Here is a 16,836-nt window from a genome sequence, read left to right as displayed (position 1 = left end):
CATGGATAATGGGGGTATTTTCAAGAAGGAAACCCCAAAGACCAGCTTGTGCTGCTGAGGCCATGTGCAGCTCACAGCTATGAGGAGCCAACTGCATGCAGGGAGACCTCACCCTCACGGCATGAGCCACAGCTGTGCACCATGTACCTACCACTCTCTGAAACACAGAAGGACCTTCTGTTGATTCCTTGAGCTCACTTGGACTGATAGCTTGTTGGGACATTGCCTACAAGATGCAAGCGTTCCTTCTCACAGCTCCTTGTTCAGAAGCCCATGCAATCCATTGATCCAGAACTACAGTTGTTTAAATACAGCTGTGGGCTGGTTACCCAAGAGCTTGTTTTCAGCCCCACTTTGAGAAATACAGAGAAAGTGAGTAGGAAGAGCCTGGGGCTGGGAAGCTGCCAGAGCAGGGACTCTCCTGCAGCAAACCCATGACTCATGCTCAGGGGTTGGCAGCCAGCAGTGCTGCTCCACCAGCAACCAGTCCAGCTGGGCTGGTATCAGGACCCAGCTGGCTCCGGGAAGCCTGATGCTCGGTTATGTCAAGCCTACGGCACACAAATTCCTCCCAGGGCTGCCTTGCCCTCCTTGCTGCATTCCCTGCTTTGCGCAAGTGGCACACACACGAACCATCTCTGTTTGGCAATGTTGGGAGGCCAGCCAGAGGCCCTGCAGGCTCTGCTTTTGTGGTTACAGAGACAGCTCTGCAGGAGAAATGCTCTCATTGCCAAAATTTAAAAAAGAAAAAAAAAGAAAAAGAAAAAAAAAAGAGGCACTTTCTGCAGCAGCCCAGCTTTCAGGCCACTTTGCATTTCCACTCTGACTGCACCAAGCTGTCAAAGAGGAAGCAAAAGCAAGCGACAAATTGCAGCCTTGCAGGCTTGGGAAGAGCCTTGAGCGCATCTGAAGCTTGCTCCAGCCCAAGCAGCAGCAGCCTCCACATGACTCATTGACATCTTGCTGGGTCCCGGCTTGAGATGGGCTCCCTGCCACATGCTCTGCCCCCGTCCTTGCCACCAGCACAGTGCAGAGGAACAACTCCAGCTCTGGCACAGCTTGTTCTGCTGCTCCCCAGCCCCACTCCAGGTCCTTCACCTCCCCAGAACAACAAAACCACCCTGCCCCACAGAAGCAGACAGTGCTGTGCTGGATTAATGACCCGAATCAGCCCAAGGCAGCAAGCAAAAAGCCAGCAGGGAAGTAGGAGGGAGGCTTCTCCCAGCATCCCTCGCACCAGCACTGACAGCCCAGCCCGGATTCAGGCCACTGTCTGAGCACCGATGGCAGCATGGGGTGAAAGCAGTGAGGACCAGCCCCTTTTGGCAGCGCTCAGCACTGCTGGCATGACAGCCCCACTCCTTCCCACGTTCTACAACTCAATTATCTAAAGGGGTCAGATCAAGTGCACCGGATTTTCCAAGCAAAGCAAAACAAAACCTCAAATCTCTCTGCAGAGAGTTCTCATTTTGCAGTATTTCCTTTGTCCTGCCACAAGTTTTTCATTATAGTTAGAAGCTGATTTTTTTCTTTAATTGTTTCTTCAGCATTTTATGTACTATTTGCTGGGATTACTCCACCCCTCCAGGGAAGGGCATGTCCCAGCGCACTGCCCTGCTCTTTCAAACCAAACAGATCAGCTACAAAGAGTCGTAGGAGAGCAGCCATAAATGCTTTGCCCTTACAAGCCAGGATTTCTGACTGGTACTCCCAGGGCCTGAGAGCAAAACAGAAGATTCCTTCTAAAAGCAGAGGAATCGATAATTCAGCATCACCTTGCAAAGCCCATGCTTCAAAGGAGATGCACACAGTGCAAATTCCCATTTCTGCTCTCATTGTGTCATCTTCCCAAAGCTGTAGGCAGTAAGAATGCAGCCAGGCAAACCTCCGCTACCAGCGTGCAACAGCCTTTGAAGGGAAAACAGCTTTCTTTTTGTAAATGGAAAGGAGACTTAAGCCTTGGGTTTGTTTGTAAGTCTAACTTTCTCTCCATCCCCCAAGAAATCATTAGGAATATACACATAGGTCACCCAGGAAGAAAATAAAGGCAAAATGAATAATGAAGTTTAAAATATATATCAGAAATCCCAAGAACATTTTTTAAAAATCCTGGCCAAGGGAAAAAGGAGGGAGATTTCAGGACACCTTTGTTCCCATTCGTGCTATAACAGAAGCAGCCCCACAGGATGCCCGGGAAACAGTGCCCCTTCTCCTCCCCAGCTTATCTGTAAGGATTTCGAGCAGATGACTCCAGCTGCTTATCGGGAGCTAAAACCCTCTACAATAAAAGGAGCAGGCTTGATGCTTTTTTAGGTTTTCTGCAATAAAAGTGAGAGATGAACAAAGGAGTGTGCTTACCTAATCCCATTGTCGCTGCTCCCCCTCCCTCAGTCACGCTGTGCTGTTGCATTGAAACTCACCACAGTTTCTTGAAAGCAGCCAGCTCTTGGCAAGCACATCTCTCCCATAAAAGAGTCACTTCTCTGAATGTGCTTTTAATGCATCAGTTCTATTTAAAAAAAAAAAAAAAAGACTAAACCCTTCAAAAACCATTGCTCCCCATTTCTAAGAGCCTCTCAGAAAGGATGGCATTACAAAAAATAAGCTTTAACTTGAGTCTTCAAAGTCTAGGGAGGGAAAATTAAAAGAGAAATGCCTTGCTCATGGCTTCCACCTGCCCACAGCAGCCTTTGGGAGCCAACACCTGGTTGCAGCCCCAGCACAGCCCCCACGGGGCTTCCCAAAGCAGGCACTGTGGGGCCAAGCAGAGACGTGGGGGGGATCCAGCATGGGTAGTGTTTCTCTTCCACCACATTTATCAGTTTGAAGTGGAGGGAGAGGGCTATACCTTCCTGCCAAATAGCTCTTGTGCAGAGTGAGCATTGCTACCACATGTCTTTGTCCTCACTGATCAAACCTGAGTGTTGCTTGGGTGCTACAGAGCACAGCACCATGGTGACGGGCAGCCTATTGCTCATCCTTCACCTCTTCCACCTGCCTGCTGCCTCTGGGCTGGTCCCAGCTCAGTGCAGAACCAAATGCCACCACCTTGCTTCCTTGCTGTGTTGCTATCAGTCAGAAACGGGCAAAACCTGCCAAAAATCAAACAGCTTTTTATAAAAGAGGCCTGAGATTTTTTTTTTTAATTATTATTTACTTTGTTTTGCAGGTTTTCAGGGATTACTCTTAAAAGCTCCAGGAGCTTTTTTTTTCCTGAAGTGCAGGCTGATTCGCAGCACACTGAAAATCTGCTTTGCCTTGACTCAGCTCACACAGCAGTGATTACACAGTCACGGGACTCTGGGAGCCACAGCACAAAGTGCTGTCAGCTTCGGGGAGAAGAGCTGGCAGGAGACAAAAAGCCTCAGGGGCTTGCACAAGGACTGAGCAAACATCCCCCCCCACCCCCAGCATTATTTGTGCAGCTTCCTCTGCTGTTGAAACGCTTGTTTTTCCCTTCCCTCTGCACCCATAGCAAAGTGGAAGGCACAGAAGGGAGTACAGTATTATTTGGAGAAGAGGGCGCAAACCACAAGAGCTTGGAACAGAAATAACAACCCACATCTGCTGAGGCTCAGATGAGCAAACGGGGTGAGCTGGCATGCAGGACAAGGAGTAGGGATGGATGGGGAGCTCCTGGAGGCTGGGACCGCAGCAAGAAGCCCAGCAGTGCCACACACAGGGACATCTGCATGCCTGGGGCCAAGGACCTTCCAGCCAGGCAATGGCATTAAGTGACTTTTGCAGCTGACCACTGGCACTGGGGTAGGCCGCTCAGAGTCACAAGGGGGAAGTGGGAGCCCCACAGCTGCAGCAGCCCACACTCAGAACCAAGGGCTGCAGAGCAAGTCTACATCCTCTACCTGCAGCACAAGCAGGGCACAGAGCTGTAATCCAGCCTGTCTGGATGTCACAGGAGAGCTCAGCAGCATCCTTCCCACCGCTCACCCCACAGCAACTGGGGCAGTGTCCAAGCATTGCTGTGTAGCAGCACACACAGAATAATAGAGATGTGAAAGAAGAAACTGTGAAAGAAGAAACAAACCCCTCTTCCCTTTCCGCAGGAAAGGCAGAGGCATAGGAGCTCCCAACCCCAGGCATCATGACACAACCACAGAATAAAAGTATGACTGAGCCCGGAGAAAAGAGAAATGTGCAAAAATTACTTAGGAAAGAGCAGCAAACACCATTCCTAACTTAGTGCATACAGCCACCACTCATAGACAGACAGCGAGAGAGGAACCAACCCAGGGCACACAGCACCAGTGTTGAAAAGGAGCCCCTTAATTCTCTGCAGACACCCTTTAAAATCTGTCCCACAGCTGCTTGCCCTTGGGTTGTGATGTGATTGCAGTGCTCAGCTGTGACCTATCTGTGTGCTCTTGGGGGGGGGGGGGGGGCAGGGGGACAGGGGGGCTTGGATGAGGTCCAGAGCCACCTCCAATCCTCCCCAACAGATCTGCAAATGTGAGTTAATTAACCCTGAGAGGCTGAGAGGTTTGGACAGTTTTTCCCATAAAAAATGAAGATCATCAGGTTTGAGCTGCTCCTATTTCACAGGGGAGCTCAAAGAGCACACCACTTTTGCTCCTCTTTGGTTTTCCTGATGCCGCCTGGGGCGATCAGCAGACAGGTGGCATTTGAGTGACTTCTAACACAAATATCTCAATTTCCCCATAGCTTTCCACAGTGCATTACATGCAGAGGGAGAGCCACATCTCCTCTTTGCATGTCCCTGTTCATCACAGGGGAGCTGGACCAGATGACCTTTAAATGTCCCTTCTAACTTAAATGATTCTATGATTTCAGCAGCGCTTGTTGGGGTGGATCTTCTCCCTGTCCAGCCACAGAACTGGGCTGAGCTGACCTCTGGGCTACGCTTGTGCTCTCTGCTCTATCTGCCCTGGTGCCCTTATTGTGTGCTAAACAGCAAGGATTCAGCTATCTTAAGCCAGACGAGGTTTCCAGGTGGAGACATTATCTCCCTGAGTGCACAGGCCGACAGGGCTGCAGCGTGACGGCTGGGGGATGGTCAGAAGCTGCCTTCTGCCTTCTGCAAACAGTGGCTGAGCTCCGGGAGGGATCGCCCCCCAAATCTGGCAGGAAAGCAAACTCCCAGCAGTCACGCACCCATGAGCTCAGAGCCTTCTAGGGAATCTCAGACCTGGAGGGTTTTTCAGAAGAGGACCAATGCACATCAGTTAGATCCGATTGCTGTGGGCCTGCAGTGAAGCTTAGAATTAAAACACCAGAAGGGATTCTGGAGGGGCTGCCCTGCTGCCTCTGGCACTGTGGCCATGTGCATAAGGTCTGGGGACAGAATGGCCCCAAAATGGACCCAATCAGGCCCCAAAGCTCACCCAGCGCAGGAAAAGCAATGCAAAAAGAGGCTTCAGGCTCACATGGCTGTGAGCGACACAAAGGAGGGGAAAGGGGATGTGTGCTGGGGACAGATTGGTCCAGGAGTCAGACAGTGAAATGAAAAAGGGGAGAGCTGCCAAGGAGGGGCCCACACACCTGAGCTGCAGAGTCACCCTTGGGGTTTTCTTGGTGCTGAGTGCTTCTGTTGCTCAGTGCTCTGTGGTTCTCACTTCCTTCTTTCGGAGGGAAGAGAGTTGGACAAGGCATGCTTTGGCATGCGTTTCCCTCCGAACAAAGTCTTGGGGCAGGTGACAGGTTCAGTGCAATCAGCTCTTTGGGGGTTTCTCTTTCTGCACAGCCTTGTTGAAAAGAGAAGCCTGCTGATGGTTTGGGTCAGGCTCTGAGCACCAGGAAAATGATTTCCTCTAGCTGAACCTAAGGAAGTGTCTGTGATGAACAGGGTGTTGTGAGCAGGGTGCTCCGATGGGGGTTCCCCACGTCCGTCCTTGTAGGCAGCAGGGAACCTGCATTTTGCCCAGCCGAGCATGCTGGCAGCTGCTGAGGTTTTGGAGTTCTGACTTTGAGCTCACAGCTGCCCACTTCCTCACATGAAAGGGATGTAAAATACATTATTTGGTGAGAAAAGCATGCGCCTGGCTTGGTCACCATCTTGGTAATGATCACCCACCGTAGAAAGGCCATGGGAAGGGGAGATGTGCAGAGCCACAGCCTCCAGCAGCGCCCATGAGTCAGGAACGGGGAGAGGCATCATGGCCTCGTCGGGTTCAGTCTTTCTGCCAGACATCCTCCTGCTCTGCTGTTCTCATGGCGTCAGTGAGAACCTCTGCATGGCAGGTGGGGAAAGGGTTCACAGCGATTACAAATGCAAATAAAATAAAGAGGGCTACAAGGTAGCAAATTCTTTGTTGCGCCTCGGCAGTTTTAGAGAAGCAGAAGCGAAAAAGGAACATAAAACTCAAAGCCTGAGGGCCTCGCAGAGGCTGCAGGAGGAGGTGGGGGGTGAGCGGGGCTCAGAGCGGCCCCCAGCCCCCCACCCAAATTACATCCACTTGGATCAAGCACATCCGCTGGGGGGAGCCAAAAACAGAGATCGGCTGCAAATAGCTCTGGGGAGCTCCGACTGTAGCGTTTGCTGGGCTTGCAGGAAGCAGATGCGGGGCAGGAGGCGGCCCACGGGGCCAGCAGCAGCGTTCTCTGGGGTCGCCTGCTGGTGGCCCTTGCGCACCTCGTCCATTACTCTCCCCTGGAGTCGTGTGCGGCTCTGGGTGCCGCTGTCCCACGTGGCTGCTGCATCAGCCATAGCAGGCTGCAGGCAGCAACCTGGTGAAGATGGTATGCCAGCACCTGAGGTGCGCATGTAGCTGGAAAACCAAGCTCCTGCTCGGCTCTAGTGTGTCCCCAGGAGGCACGGGGGGCCCACAGAGCAGCATCCCTTTGGTTCCAGGGAACACTGGTCCCCAGGCTGTGTTGCAAAAGGCCCTCACGCTGAGCAACGTTGGGGCGTTTGCACACCCTCTGGCGAAACAAATTGGGAATGAGCCCTTGGAGCAAAGCCAGGAGGAAGCCTTCCCAGTCCCACAGCTGTGTCCTCCTGAGGAATGAACCCCTAAAGCATCCCTAGGGAAAGTGTTGAAGGGAACAGAGCCCCCCACACCGCAGCACTGGGGCTGCCAGATGGCACCGGGCAGTGCATGGGGACATGAGGACAGAGTTTGGCAGCTCCCAGTCCATGAGTGAATATCCAGACAAAATATCCTGCCCTGCTTTCGCAGACCAAGGGCCAGGCTGAGCTTCCTTACAGCAGAGCTGGACACAATCCCCAGTGCAAACGCTGGGAAGAAAATGGGCAGGGAGTGCAGTATTAAGCATTTTCACCACTTGCCCAAACGCAACATTGGAACAGTGAGCAAAGAGCTGAAAATGCCAAAAAAGCTCCCAGGAAGGGGAAGGTGGTGGCTCGAGTCAGCAGATGGAGGCTGAGCCGGGCTGTACAGCGGCTGCTCCACCCGCTGGGCACTGCCATCAGCGCACAGAGCGGTGCGTGTACCCACGGACAGGTTGGTGCATGCACCCTCCTGCTGGGAGCGCGGTGCTGGCACTCCACACACAGGGTGCTCCACGGCACCTTCGTTAATGGGGAGCCACTAATGAGCGGTGCACCAATGTCAACAAATGTGTTTCTGCCTGAAGCCTGGAAGAGCTATGCCAGGAATGCAAACTGGGCTGAGATGCTGTATGGGGACTATTTTTTTCTGCTCTTTCTCCCTGCAAAGCCAGATGTCCTTCACTGCTGGGAGTGGGACACATAGATTTCTGCGTACGACCCAGAAATGCAATTTCCGTGCATTCGGGGGATGCAGGCGTACGGATGGGGACAGCGTGTGTGCCCCGATGGGAAGCCGTGTTCCCCTCCCGATGGGACACTGTCGCTGGGGGTCTCTGGATGGCGATGGCACCGTGCGCTAGCTATCCCATGCGGCCAACCCGTACCCGCAGCGGAGTTTTGGGGTGACTCCGGAGCAGCGCAGCGCTGAGCCCCCCGAGACCCTTTCTGCGGGGCTGCGGGAGGGGAGCCCGCGGGTGCTGCGGGGCGCGGGGCGAGGAGCAGCCGACGAGGGAGGGCACCGAGAGAAACTTTTCCCGATGAGGTGCGGGACGCAGCCGGCAGGATGCCCCGGGCCGGCCCCGCCCCGGCCCCGCTCCCCCCGCCGGCACCCCGGGAGGAAGGAAGGAAGGAAGGAGGGAGGGAAAGAGGCAGGGAAAAGGGAGGGAGGGAGATGACAGCGCCGTGAAGAAAAGCAGGGGCCCCGCCGCCCGCCCCGCCGCACCGCACGACCGGGCCCTCGCGGGTAGGTACGGGCGGGGGGCGTGGGGCCGGTGAGGGGCGGCGGGGCCGGGGCTCTGTGCCGGCGGGAGGGGGCCGGGGGGCTCCGCGTTCCCCCCCACCCCTTCCCCCGGCCCCTCGGCGGGCGGCTGCCGGGCTCCGCCGCTTCTTTGTGCCGCCTCCGGCCGCGCCTTTGTCTGCGAACGGGGAGCTCTCGCTGTTCTCCCCGCCGGGACCGGCAAGCCCCGGAGCCTTCGAGCCTCAGGGGGAACGGAACGCGGGGTCGGGACGATCCGCTCCGCAGCTTCGATTCGGTGCGGGGAGCAGCGGGGCCGAGGGGACACGGAGAGTTTCTCCCGGAGTTGCATCAGCCGTCCTCCCGAAGGAAGGCGAAGTTGTCCTCGGCCTCTCCACTCCGGCCGCGAGAGCACCGGGATGGGGCAGGGATGGGGGGCCGGGGCCGGGAAGGGCCGCAGCGCCCGCGAGGGTTCTGCGGCGGCTCCTGGAGAGCACCGCGCCCCGACGCCACCCCGAGCTGCCGGGGAGCGGCGGGGTCCCACGGCCGGGAGTCGCGGCCCGGAGCCCGCTGCGAGACCGCAGGGATGGAACTCCATGTTCTCCCCGTGCGCTGCACCGCGGGGCTCTCCCAGCGCTGCGCCCCGGGCACGCTGCGTCTCACCCCGGAGAATGGGCTCATTGAGGCTGAGGCACAGGGACCGGCTTTGTGCTGCTGGAGTTCGGCGAGCCGCCGAGCTCCTCCCGCCCGTGCCATCCCCAGAGCCCACCTAGGCACTTTTCGAGCCAGCCTCGGAGCCAGCCCGCAGCATCCCCGCCGGGCTCTGCAGGTGGTGCCGGCGGCGGTTAGCAGTGAGTTTGTTCCCAGTTTGGGTCCCGGCACGTGGCCGCCCGCTGCTGCCCCAGCCAACAGCCCCGCGGGCAGCCCCCGGCTCCGAAAGCCCCATCGCGGGGCTGGGGCACCCCCTGCCAGTGCCCCCTCCCAGCCCAGGAGCAGTCACCGGGAAGCCGGGCTGGGGCCCCGATACCGCCTCGCCCGCGTCCCCCTGGCTCGGGGCTGGGCACCGGCCCCCATTTGGCCGCGGTTTGGGGCTATTCCGGGCAACTTTATAAACAGAGTAGGAGGTGACTTATTTTTTTCTTCCTTGTTTTTTTTTTTTTTTTAACTTGAATACACACGTTGGTTTTGAGCAAAAAATAGCGGAGGGAGCAGCCGGTGACCAAAGCAAGCGGTGCCGGGCTCCATCGTCCCCATCCCACCGCCCGGCTCCGGGGCGAGAACATAACGACGTGCTTCCCGGGGCGGGGAAGGAAAGCGTTCGGTAATACGGAGGGAGCTGCCTTGCCGTGTTTTTTTCCCCCAGGTTGCAGACAAAGAGCAGCGGCGATCGGCGCCCGCGCCCTCCCTTTGTTCTGTCCGTGGGTTCAGCCGGGCTGTCCCCCATTAACCCGGTGGGGAGAGGGCGGCGAGGGCTGCGAGCAGACGGTTTGCTCGAGGAGCTCGCCTGCCGCCCGTTGAGTCACCGGAGGAAAATGTGACTTCACCGCGCACACCTCCGGCAGCGACGGGCAGCGGGAGCGGGACTGGGACTGGGGAAAGGGACCCGGCAGCTCCGTGCGGCCGCCTGCTCCCATTCCAGCCCCAGCGGTGCTGCGAAGAGCGGGGGCACAGAGCCCCTCTGTTCCCTTCACAAAGAGCCGCCTGTGCCTCTCCCCGGCCCCGGCCGTGCCGTGCGCTCCCAGCGAGGAAGACGCCGAGCGAGGCGCCGTGCCGCTGCCCAGCCTCGTCCCCGCTGGTTTCAAGCCCCCAGACCCCGAGACGTGCGGGGAGTGGGGTACTCTGTGCACCCCGAGGCTGAGCCCTGCAGGGTTCAGAGACCCAGCAGCTCGGCTACCTGTGTATTTAATGAATCACATCCGGCCCTGGTCGGGGGATGTGGGAACTGGGGTTTTGCTGGAATCCATTCCCCATACAGCCCCTGTGAATAATTCCTGGTCTGGGCATCGTTTATGGCTTGTCTGCCACGGGCACTGAAAGGGGGAAATCCCAGCCCGGCTGCGCCCAGGGTGTTGGCAGCGGCAGCGCTGACCCTTGGAGCTGCTTTTCCAGCGCTGGCGATGGTAGAGCCCAAATCCCTTCCTCTGGCAGCCATTGCCTCCAGCAAGTGCAAAGCCGCAACAGCCCCAGATAAGAAAATGGGGGCACTGAGCGCACGGGGCAGAGTTCATGATGCGCAAAGGGGACCACGTGGGCCTTCAGCCGGTTACTGGAACCCCATCAGGTTTCCTTTTAAGACCTAGAGGAAGGCGGAAGCCGCGCGCCCCGTAACACTGGCAGGAAGCCCCTGAAGCCCACTTAGCAGCACCGCTGCCAGAGCCCCTGCCCGGGGAGGCCAGTAGGGATTTCTGGCCGGGTGCAGCAGGCAGCTGGCAGGGATTGTGTTTCGATGCTGGAGGAGAAAGTGTGGGAAGGGGTCTCCCGTGGCGGATTTATTTTGGGAGCGGGGAGAGCGGTGCTGTCAGCAGCTGCTGGGCGCCGGCTGGGAACCGTACAGAGCCACTCTGCCCCTGTGTCCTTATGGTGCTGGGCATTCCTCAAGCTTGTGTTTGTCCAGCAGAGGGGAATCACCTCCAGACCCTTCGCATGAGCTCTGCAGATCTATGGAGCAGCACTGGAAGGCACCGACATTTCCCCTCCTTGTCCCCACAGGCCAGAGTCACCTGGGAAGGGATGCTGCGGGACAGCAGGTGCCCAGCAGATAGCCCAGGGCACTGGCTGCCTGCCTGGGGGATCTTCTGAGTACAGCAGGGACACGCAGAGGACACAGGAGCTCCCTCACTTGCCATCCCCATGGAGAGGAGAATGGCTTTGCCCCAGGATTTTCGGGAGGTGCTGCACTGCCTGAAGATGAGGAGCAAGTATGCCGTGCTGCTAGTGTTTGTGGTGGGGCTGGTCATCATCGAGAAGGAGAATAAATTCATCTCCAGGTAGGGAACAGGGGAGTGCTGCATGTCCCCTGCTTTGAGCTACCTGCCTGCCCCATGCAGTGGCAAGCCCGGGTCCTGCAGGGGAAGGATGCAAGGGGGTCCCCAAAACTGATGCAGGGGGATATGGAGGGATGGAGATATATGGGGACATGGGGATCATAGAATCACAGAATTGCTTGAGTCGGAAGGGGCCCTTAAAGGCCGTCTGGTCCAACTCCCCTTTAATGAACAGGGACACCCACTACTCCATTAGGAGCTCCAAGCCCTGTCCAGCCCGACCTGGAGTGTCTCCGGGGACAGGGCACCCACCACTTCTCTGGGCAGCCTGTGGCAGTGCCTCACCACCCTTACTGTTAAGGAGGGACATGGGAATACAGAGGGCTGGAGGGACAGAGAGGGACATGGGCTCAGCCCTGTTTTGCCTGCTGTCCCACAGGGTGTCAGACAAGCTGAAGCAGTCCCCGCAGGTGCTGCCGGAGGCCAATGAGACAGAGGCCAGCCTGATGCCGGCTGAGAACGGGTCTCTGGCCTCACTGCGGCAGCTGGATGCAGCCTTCTCACAGCTGAGGACGCGGCTGCGCAACGTCACTTTGCAGCTGGCCAGGGAACTGGGCACAGCAGCCCCAGGGCCACGGCGGCACGTCCTGCTGATGGCCACCACGCGCACCGGCTCCTCCTTCGTTGGGGAGTTCTTCAACCAGCAGGGCAACATCTTCTACCTCTTTGAGCCTCTGTGGCACATTGAGAGGACGGTCACTTTCGAGCCGGGGGGGGCCAACGCGGTGGGCTCGGCCCTGGTGTACCGTGATGTGCTGCAGCAGCTCCTCCTCTGCGACCTCTACATCCTGGAGAGCTTCATCTCGCCAGCACCCGAGGAGCACCTAACGGCCGCCCTGTTCCGGCGGGGCTCCAGCCGCTCACTCTGCGAGGAGCCCGTCTGCACGCCCGGCCTCAAGAAGGTCTTTGAGAAGTACCACTGCAAGAACCGCCGCTGCGGGCCCCTCAACGTCACGCTGGCGGCCGAGGCGTGCCGGCGCAAGCAGCACGTGGCCCTGAAGACGGTGCGCATCCGGCAGCTGGAGTTCCTGCAGCCGCTGGCCGAGGACCCGCGGCTGGACCTGCGCATCATCCAGCTGGTGCGGGACCCGCGCGCCGTGCTGGCGTCACGCATGGTGGCCTTCTCGGGCAAGTACGAGAGCTGGAAGAAGTGGGCAGCCGAGGGGGAGGCCCCGCTGCAGGAGGACGAAGTGCAGCGGCTGCGGGGCAACTGTGAGAACATCCGACTGTCGGCCGAGCTGGGGCTGCGGCAGCCACGCTGGGTGCGAGGCCGTTACATGCTGGTGCGCTACGAGGACGTGGCGCGGGCGCCGCTGCACAAGGCGCTGGAGATGTACCGCTTCGCCGGCATCCACCCCACGCCGCAGGTGGAGGAGTGGATCCGCGCCAACACGCAGGCGCCCCGGGACGGCAGCGGCATCTATTCCACACAGAAGAACTCCTCGGAGCAGTTTGAGAAGTGGCGGTTCAGCATCCCCTTCAAGCTGGCGCAGGTGGTGCAGGATGCCTGTGAGCCGGCCATGCGGCTCTTCGGCTACAAGCTGGCCGGCAGCGCCCAGGAGCTGACCAACCGCTCGCTCAGCCTGCTGGAGGAGGGGCCCCCCACGCGGGTCACGTAGTGCGGCGCCGCTGCCCCCGTACGCCCGGCCGGCCCGGAGTGACCCTGTGCCATGGACTAGGAACCGGGGCGTCCTCGCAGTAGCGGTGGGTTCTTGGGAGGGGCGATCAGGAGATGGCACAGGGATGCTGTGGCAGAGGGGTGAAGCTGTTCAGTTCCGCTCCCGATGGAAGGATGAGACCCTGAGATTGAAAACCCAAGCGCAATGGGCACTCAGAGCCCGTAGCAGAGCCTGACCTGTGTGCCAACTCCAGCGGTGCCTTCTCTTTTCTGCAAAGGGCCATTGAGCCAAGCACAGGAGAACCAGAGTTTGCAGCCAGCAACCCGCAGCCCCAACCAGGGGACAATTTTCTGGGAGCGTTCTGCAACTTGGAGGTTTTCCAAAGCTACCAAACGTCATGAGCACTCCTGGGTGGACTCCATCATGGGAAGCAATGTCACTGCCCCATGGGCACACGCTCTCTGCATGTTCCAATGTGTGCACCGAGTGCCAGCGGCATGGTGTGCTGGCACCAGCAGGGACTTGGACCTCAAAGGCCTTACTGGTTTAGTGCCTTGGTACCAGCACTGACTGGGAGCTGCCTGCAGCAGGACAAGGCGGCCCCTCAGTTTGTGCTCTGCAGTGCTGATTGTTGGGTGGGGTGGTCCTTTTGATTTATTTTCTACATTCTTCTCTGTGTACTGGGGTTGCAGGGCAAATTTATTTATTTATTATGTTTTAAAAAAAAAAGGGGGCGGGGAGGTACATCAGGGGTCAGAGCTAAGCCCAAAAATTGGAGCAGCACAATGTGCTGCACAGACCTACAGAGGAGGTGGTGGGAGCGCAGCCCACAGGAGGCCTCCAGGGATGGGATGAGTTACGGACGCAGCTCCTGGGATACGCAGCCGCAGCAAGGGATGCTGTGGTGACCTCACACAGGGCGAGGGTGCTCTCCAGAGCCCACAGCTTGCCCCAGAGAAACCGAACCTTGGCGCCTGCGGGAAGCTCGTTCACTTGACTTCATTAGAAATGGGCAAAAAAGCAATACAAAGGAGCAGAGTCCAAAAGATCTCCTGTCTTGTTGCTGTTCATCCCCCCTAGTCCCAGAGCCCGCGAAAGGAGCTAGGCGTTTGGCACTGAGCATGGGTACAAGCTGCACAGGTTTTGGGGGCAAAGAGAGCAATTTGATAGAAGTTGGTGTTTCAGACATTCTGCAGAATGCCACGGTGTCCCCAGTGTGCTCAGCAAAGGGATCAGCCCTTGTCCCAAGCAGCACTCGGGCTGCTGCCAAGTCCTCTTAATTCCATCAGCATCAGCATCACTCTTTTTTACAGGGTGAATTGCCTTTATATTGCCCCATCCCATACAACATGATCATCCTTGATTGTTTCAGTCTTGCACAAACCAATAGGATAACAACCGGCCTCACCTGAAGCTGCTTATCTGTAAGACATAACAGAGTGGGGATCATGAGACTCATAACAGTCATAAAGAAAGCAGTCAACCCACGGCCAGTCAGGGAGCAAACCCCACATGGGCAGGAAGGGGGAGCCAATGGCAGGGAGCAGCTGATGGGCGTGGGCACGACAGGGACCTGGGGAGCAGCAACCCAGGGTCAACAATACGTGGGCACACTGTGAACGTAACCTCCACGCCAAAAAGCTGTGAGCCCATCCCTCCATGCTCGGCAAGGGCTGCACACCCTACGGGCAAAGCGAGGGGCTCCGCTGTCCCCATGCCGCCCGGCACGGCCACCCATGGCTCGGCCCCACCAGCACCATTAGACAAAAGCAAAAATAAATAAGTGAAAATCAGCCACTGGGACTGCCCAGGCTCCAGCAGTGAGCTGCAGCTCAGCTAGCTCACAAAGCCACGTTTCCCTGAGGGAACAGAGGTGGCATTGAGCAGTGTAGAGCGGCCACGCCAGTGCCTCAGCAGCTATCGTCCTGCAGCAGTGGGGTTTGCCTTTCTCCCATGGCTTTGCTTGGATCTGGCTTCAATACGCAACAGGGCCAGGGCACAGGACACTGCCTGGCTCAGGAGAGGGTGCAGAAGCAGGGACTTTTATACGCAGTGCGTGCATTTAGGTAGATTGGTCTCCTCGTCCACCCCACACGCACAAAGCTCCCGGCACGAGGAGCATCCCAGCTTCCCCACTGAATGGCGTTTTGTTTGGGAGCTTCCTGCTGGGAAGGCGGAGGGCGCTGGGATCGGAGGCACATCCCGCAGCTGTGTGCCAGGATGGGAGCAGTGTGTGGTGCCACCGCCACGGCACAAAGCAGGGGGAATGCAAACAAGCAGCCCCTTTATTGGGTGGCTGGAAGCGCACAGATGAGCAGGGCCTGGAAGAGCAGAGCTTTAAAATCCCAGAAGCAAACAGCAGAGGAAGGCAATTTGAGCTCCAACATGGTCCTTTCTGTGCTCTCCTCCGCGTAAGGGTACGTGTCACTTTAGCCTGGGCTTCCTTGAAGCAAATAAATACAGTTTAAAGGAAATGCTGCATTGCAAAACAACACAAGGTAAAGGCATCCCTGTCTGACAGACCCAGAAACTGGGTTCAGAGGGGCCCCAGTGTCCTCAGCCCCTTCCCACTGTGCACAGAGGAGGCAGACAGATGGGCAAACCAAGGGGCACACAGGGCAGGGCTGGGTTAGCCACGCTGACATAGGGCAGGGAGCAGGTCCAGACCCTCTCACCTGCACCGCAGCACTGCCTGGCTCCAGCCTGCCCTTTCCAGATGAGCTGCAGCATTTCATCCTGGACACCCTCCAACTTCCCCTCAAAAATGTCATAGGACATAAAGAAAACGTGCCCTCGACCCATGCGGATTTTCACAATGACTAATTGCTCTCATTAAATACATGTAGCCATGACGCCCGCGCGGAATTCGCGCTGTGTGGTGCCAGGCATGTTGGGACAGACACGCGGCTCCTCCGAAGCTAAAGCAGTGAGCAGGACCTCGCTCTGGTCCTTCCCCACAGCAGGAAGGGCAGGGATTTGGGAGAAAAGCTGTGCATTTCCAGCAAGCAGCACCACCAGAGAATGAAATCTTACCTAATGGTAAGGGAGCCAGGGGCTGCAGCAGGCATGGACGCTCAGAATTAAATGACAGCCTTGTGTTCTGTTGTGTGTGTGTTTTTTTAAGAGGCTGCATGCCTGACCAGACCGCATTTCTTGGTTTGCATCCCATATTTATTCTGTAATTACATCTTCAGACAAAGGCGGCCTGTCTGCGAGACTGATTTTTTTAAGGACACAGTTTTATGATATGCTGTGCTTTCACTGCAATGAAATCCTAGGATGTGGGGGAGGAGGCGAAACCCCTAACCTGGAGGAGCAGGGCCTTGCCAGGGATGTCCCAGCTGGACAAAGCTGACCGAGCTCCCTTTTACACCTGCCCGCATCAGCCCACAGCAAGCGCTGAGTTCCCACCAAACGGCATTTCTGTCAACAGGAGTGGTGTAGAAGCACAGCACATGAAAACCAAAGGCAGTCACCGAGGCTTTTGGAGCAGGATTTCCCCCAGGGGACAGGAGAGCCCGTGCTCCGCTCCCGCAAAATGCCCACACCTCAGGTGAGCCCGGGCACTCACATCTGGAGGCAAGATGGGCTCTGCTGTCTGTAAACACAGGTGGCTGTTCTGTCCGACCCGACCAGCACAAGGTGCCCGCGGTGCCGAGGGTGGTGGTTGATGGGAAGTGGCCAGCAGCTGGTCTTCTCCAGCTGAGGTCACTGAGGTTGGTTGGAGACAGAATAAACAAAACAGGACCTTGTTGATTTTTGTTAAAAGCAAATTTTACTCACAAGGTAAAAAAACAGCCGCTGTTGATGTTTAAGAGCAGACAGAAACTGGTCTGAATTGGTTTCTCCAGGCAGTTCTTTGCCCTGGATTACCCTGACCCCATCCCCAGCTGCAGCAGAGACCCCCACAGAGTTTGATAACGTTTGTCATTAAGTCCTGAATTACCTGTG

The 16,836-nt window shown here is 57.2% G+C and overlaps 1 protein-coding gene and 1 long non-coding RNA gene across 2 annotated transcripts; one reads left to right on the top strand and one right to left on the bottom strand.

The window, feature by feature from the left end:
• On the top strand, positions 8,080–13,931 carry CHST3 (carbohydrate sulfotransferase 3). The gene is made up of 3 exons (XM_021397773.1): positions 8,080–8,231; positions 10,932–11,209; positions 11,646–13,931. The coding sequence occupies exons 2-3, from the start codon at positions 11,073–11,075 to the stop codon at positions 12,883–12,885; spliced, it is 1,377 nt and encodes a 458-aa protein (XP_021253448.1). The 5' UTR covers positions 8,080–8,231; positions 10,932–11,072; the 3' UTR covers positions 12,886–13,931.
• LOC110399317 lies at positions 13,539–16,694 on the bottom strand. The gene is made up of 2 exons (XR_002439104.1): positions 15,919–16,694; positions 13,539–14,307 (listed from the first exon to the last, which is right to left on the bottom strand). It is a non-coding gene; the product is annotated as an uncharacterized LOC110399317 (long non-coding RNA).

This window comes from Numida meleagris, chromosome 5, assembly GCF_002078875.1.
Source record: "Numida meleagris isolate 19003 breed g44 Domestic line chromosome 5, NumMel1.0, whole genome shotgun sequence".
Taxonomy (NCBI): Eukaryota; Metazoa; Chordata; class Aves; order Galliformes; family Numididae; genus Numida; species Numida meleagris.
The sequence above is the reverse complement of the archived record's forward strand: the minus strand, read 5'-3'. Positions and strand labels throughout refer to the sequence as shown.

What these genes read in the sequence shown, in the direction of transcription:
- CHST3 (XM_021397773.1), top strand. Translation starts at nt 11,073, where the DNA reads ATGGAGAGGAGAATGGCTTTGCCCCAGGATTTTCGGGAGGTGCTGCAC. An exon ending in GAGAATAAATTCATCTCCAG is followed by an intron (nt 11,210 to 11,645) that starts GTAGGGAACAGG and finishes GCTGTCCCACAG; the next exon opens with GGTGTCAGACAAGCTGAAGC.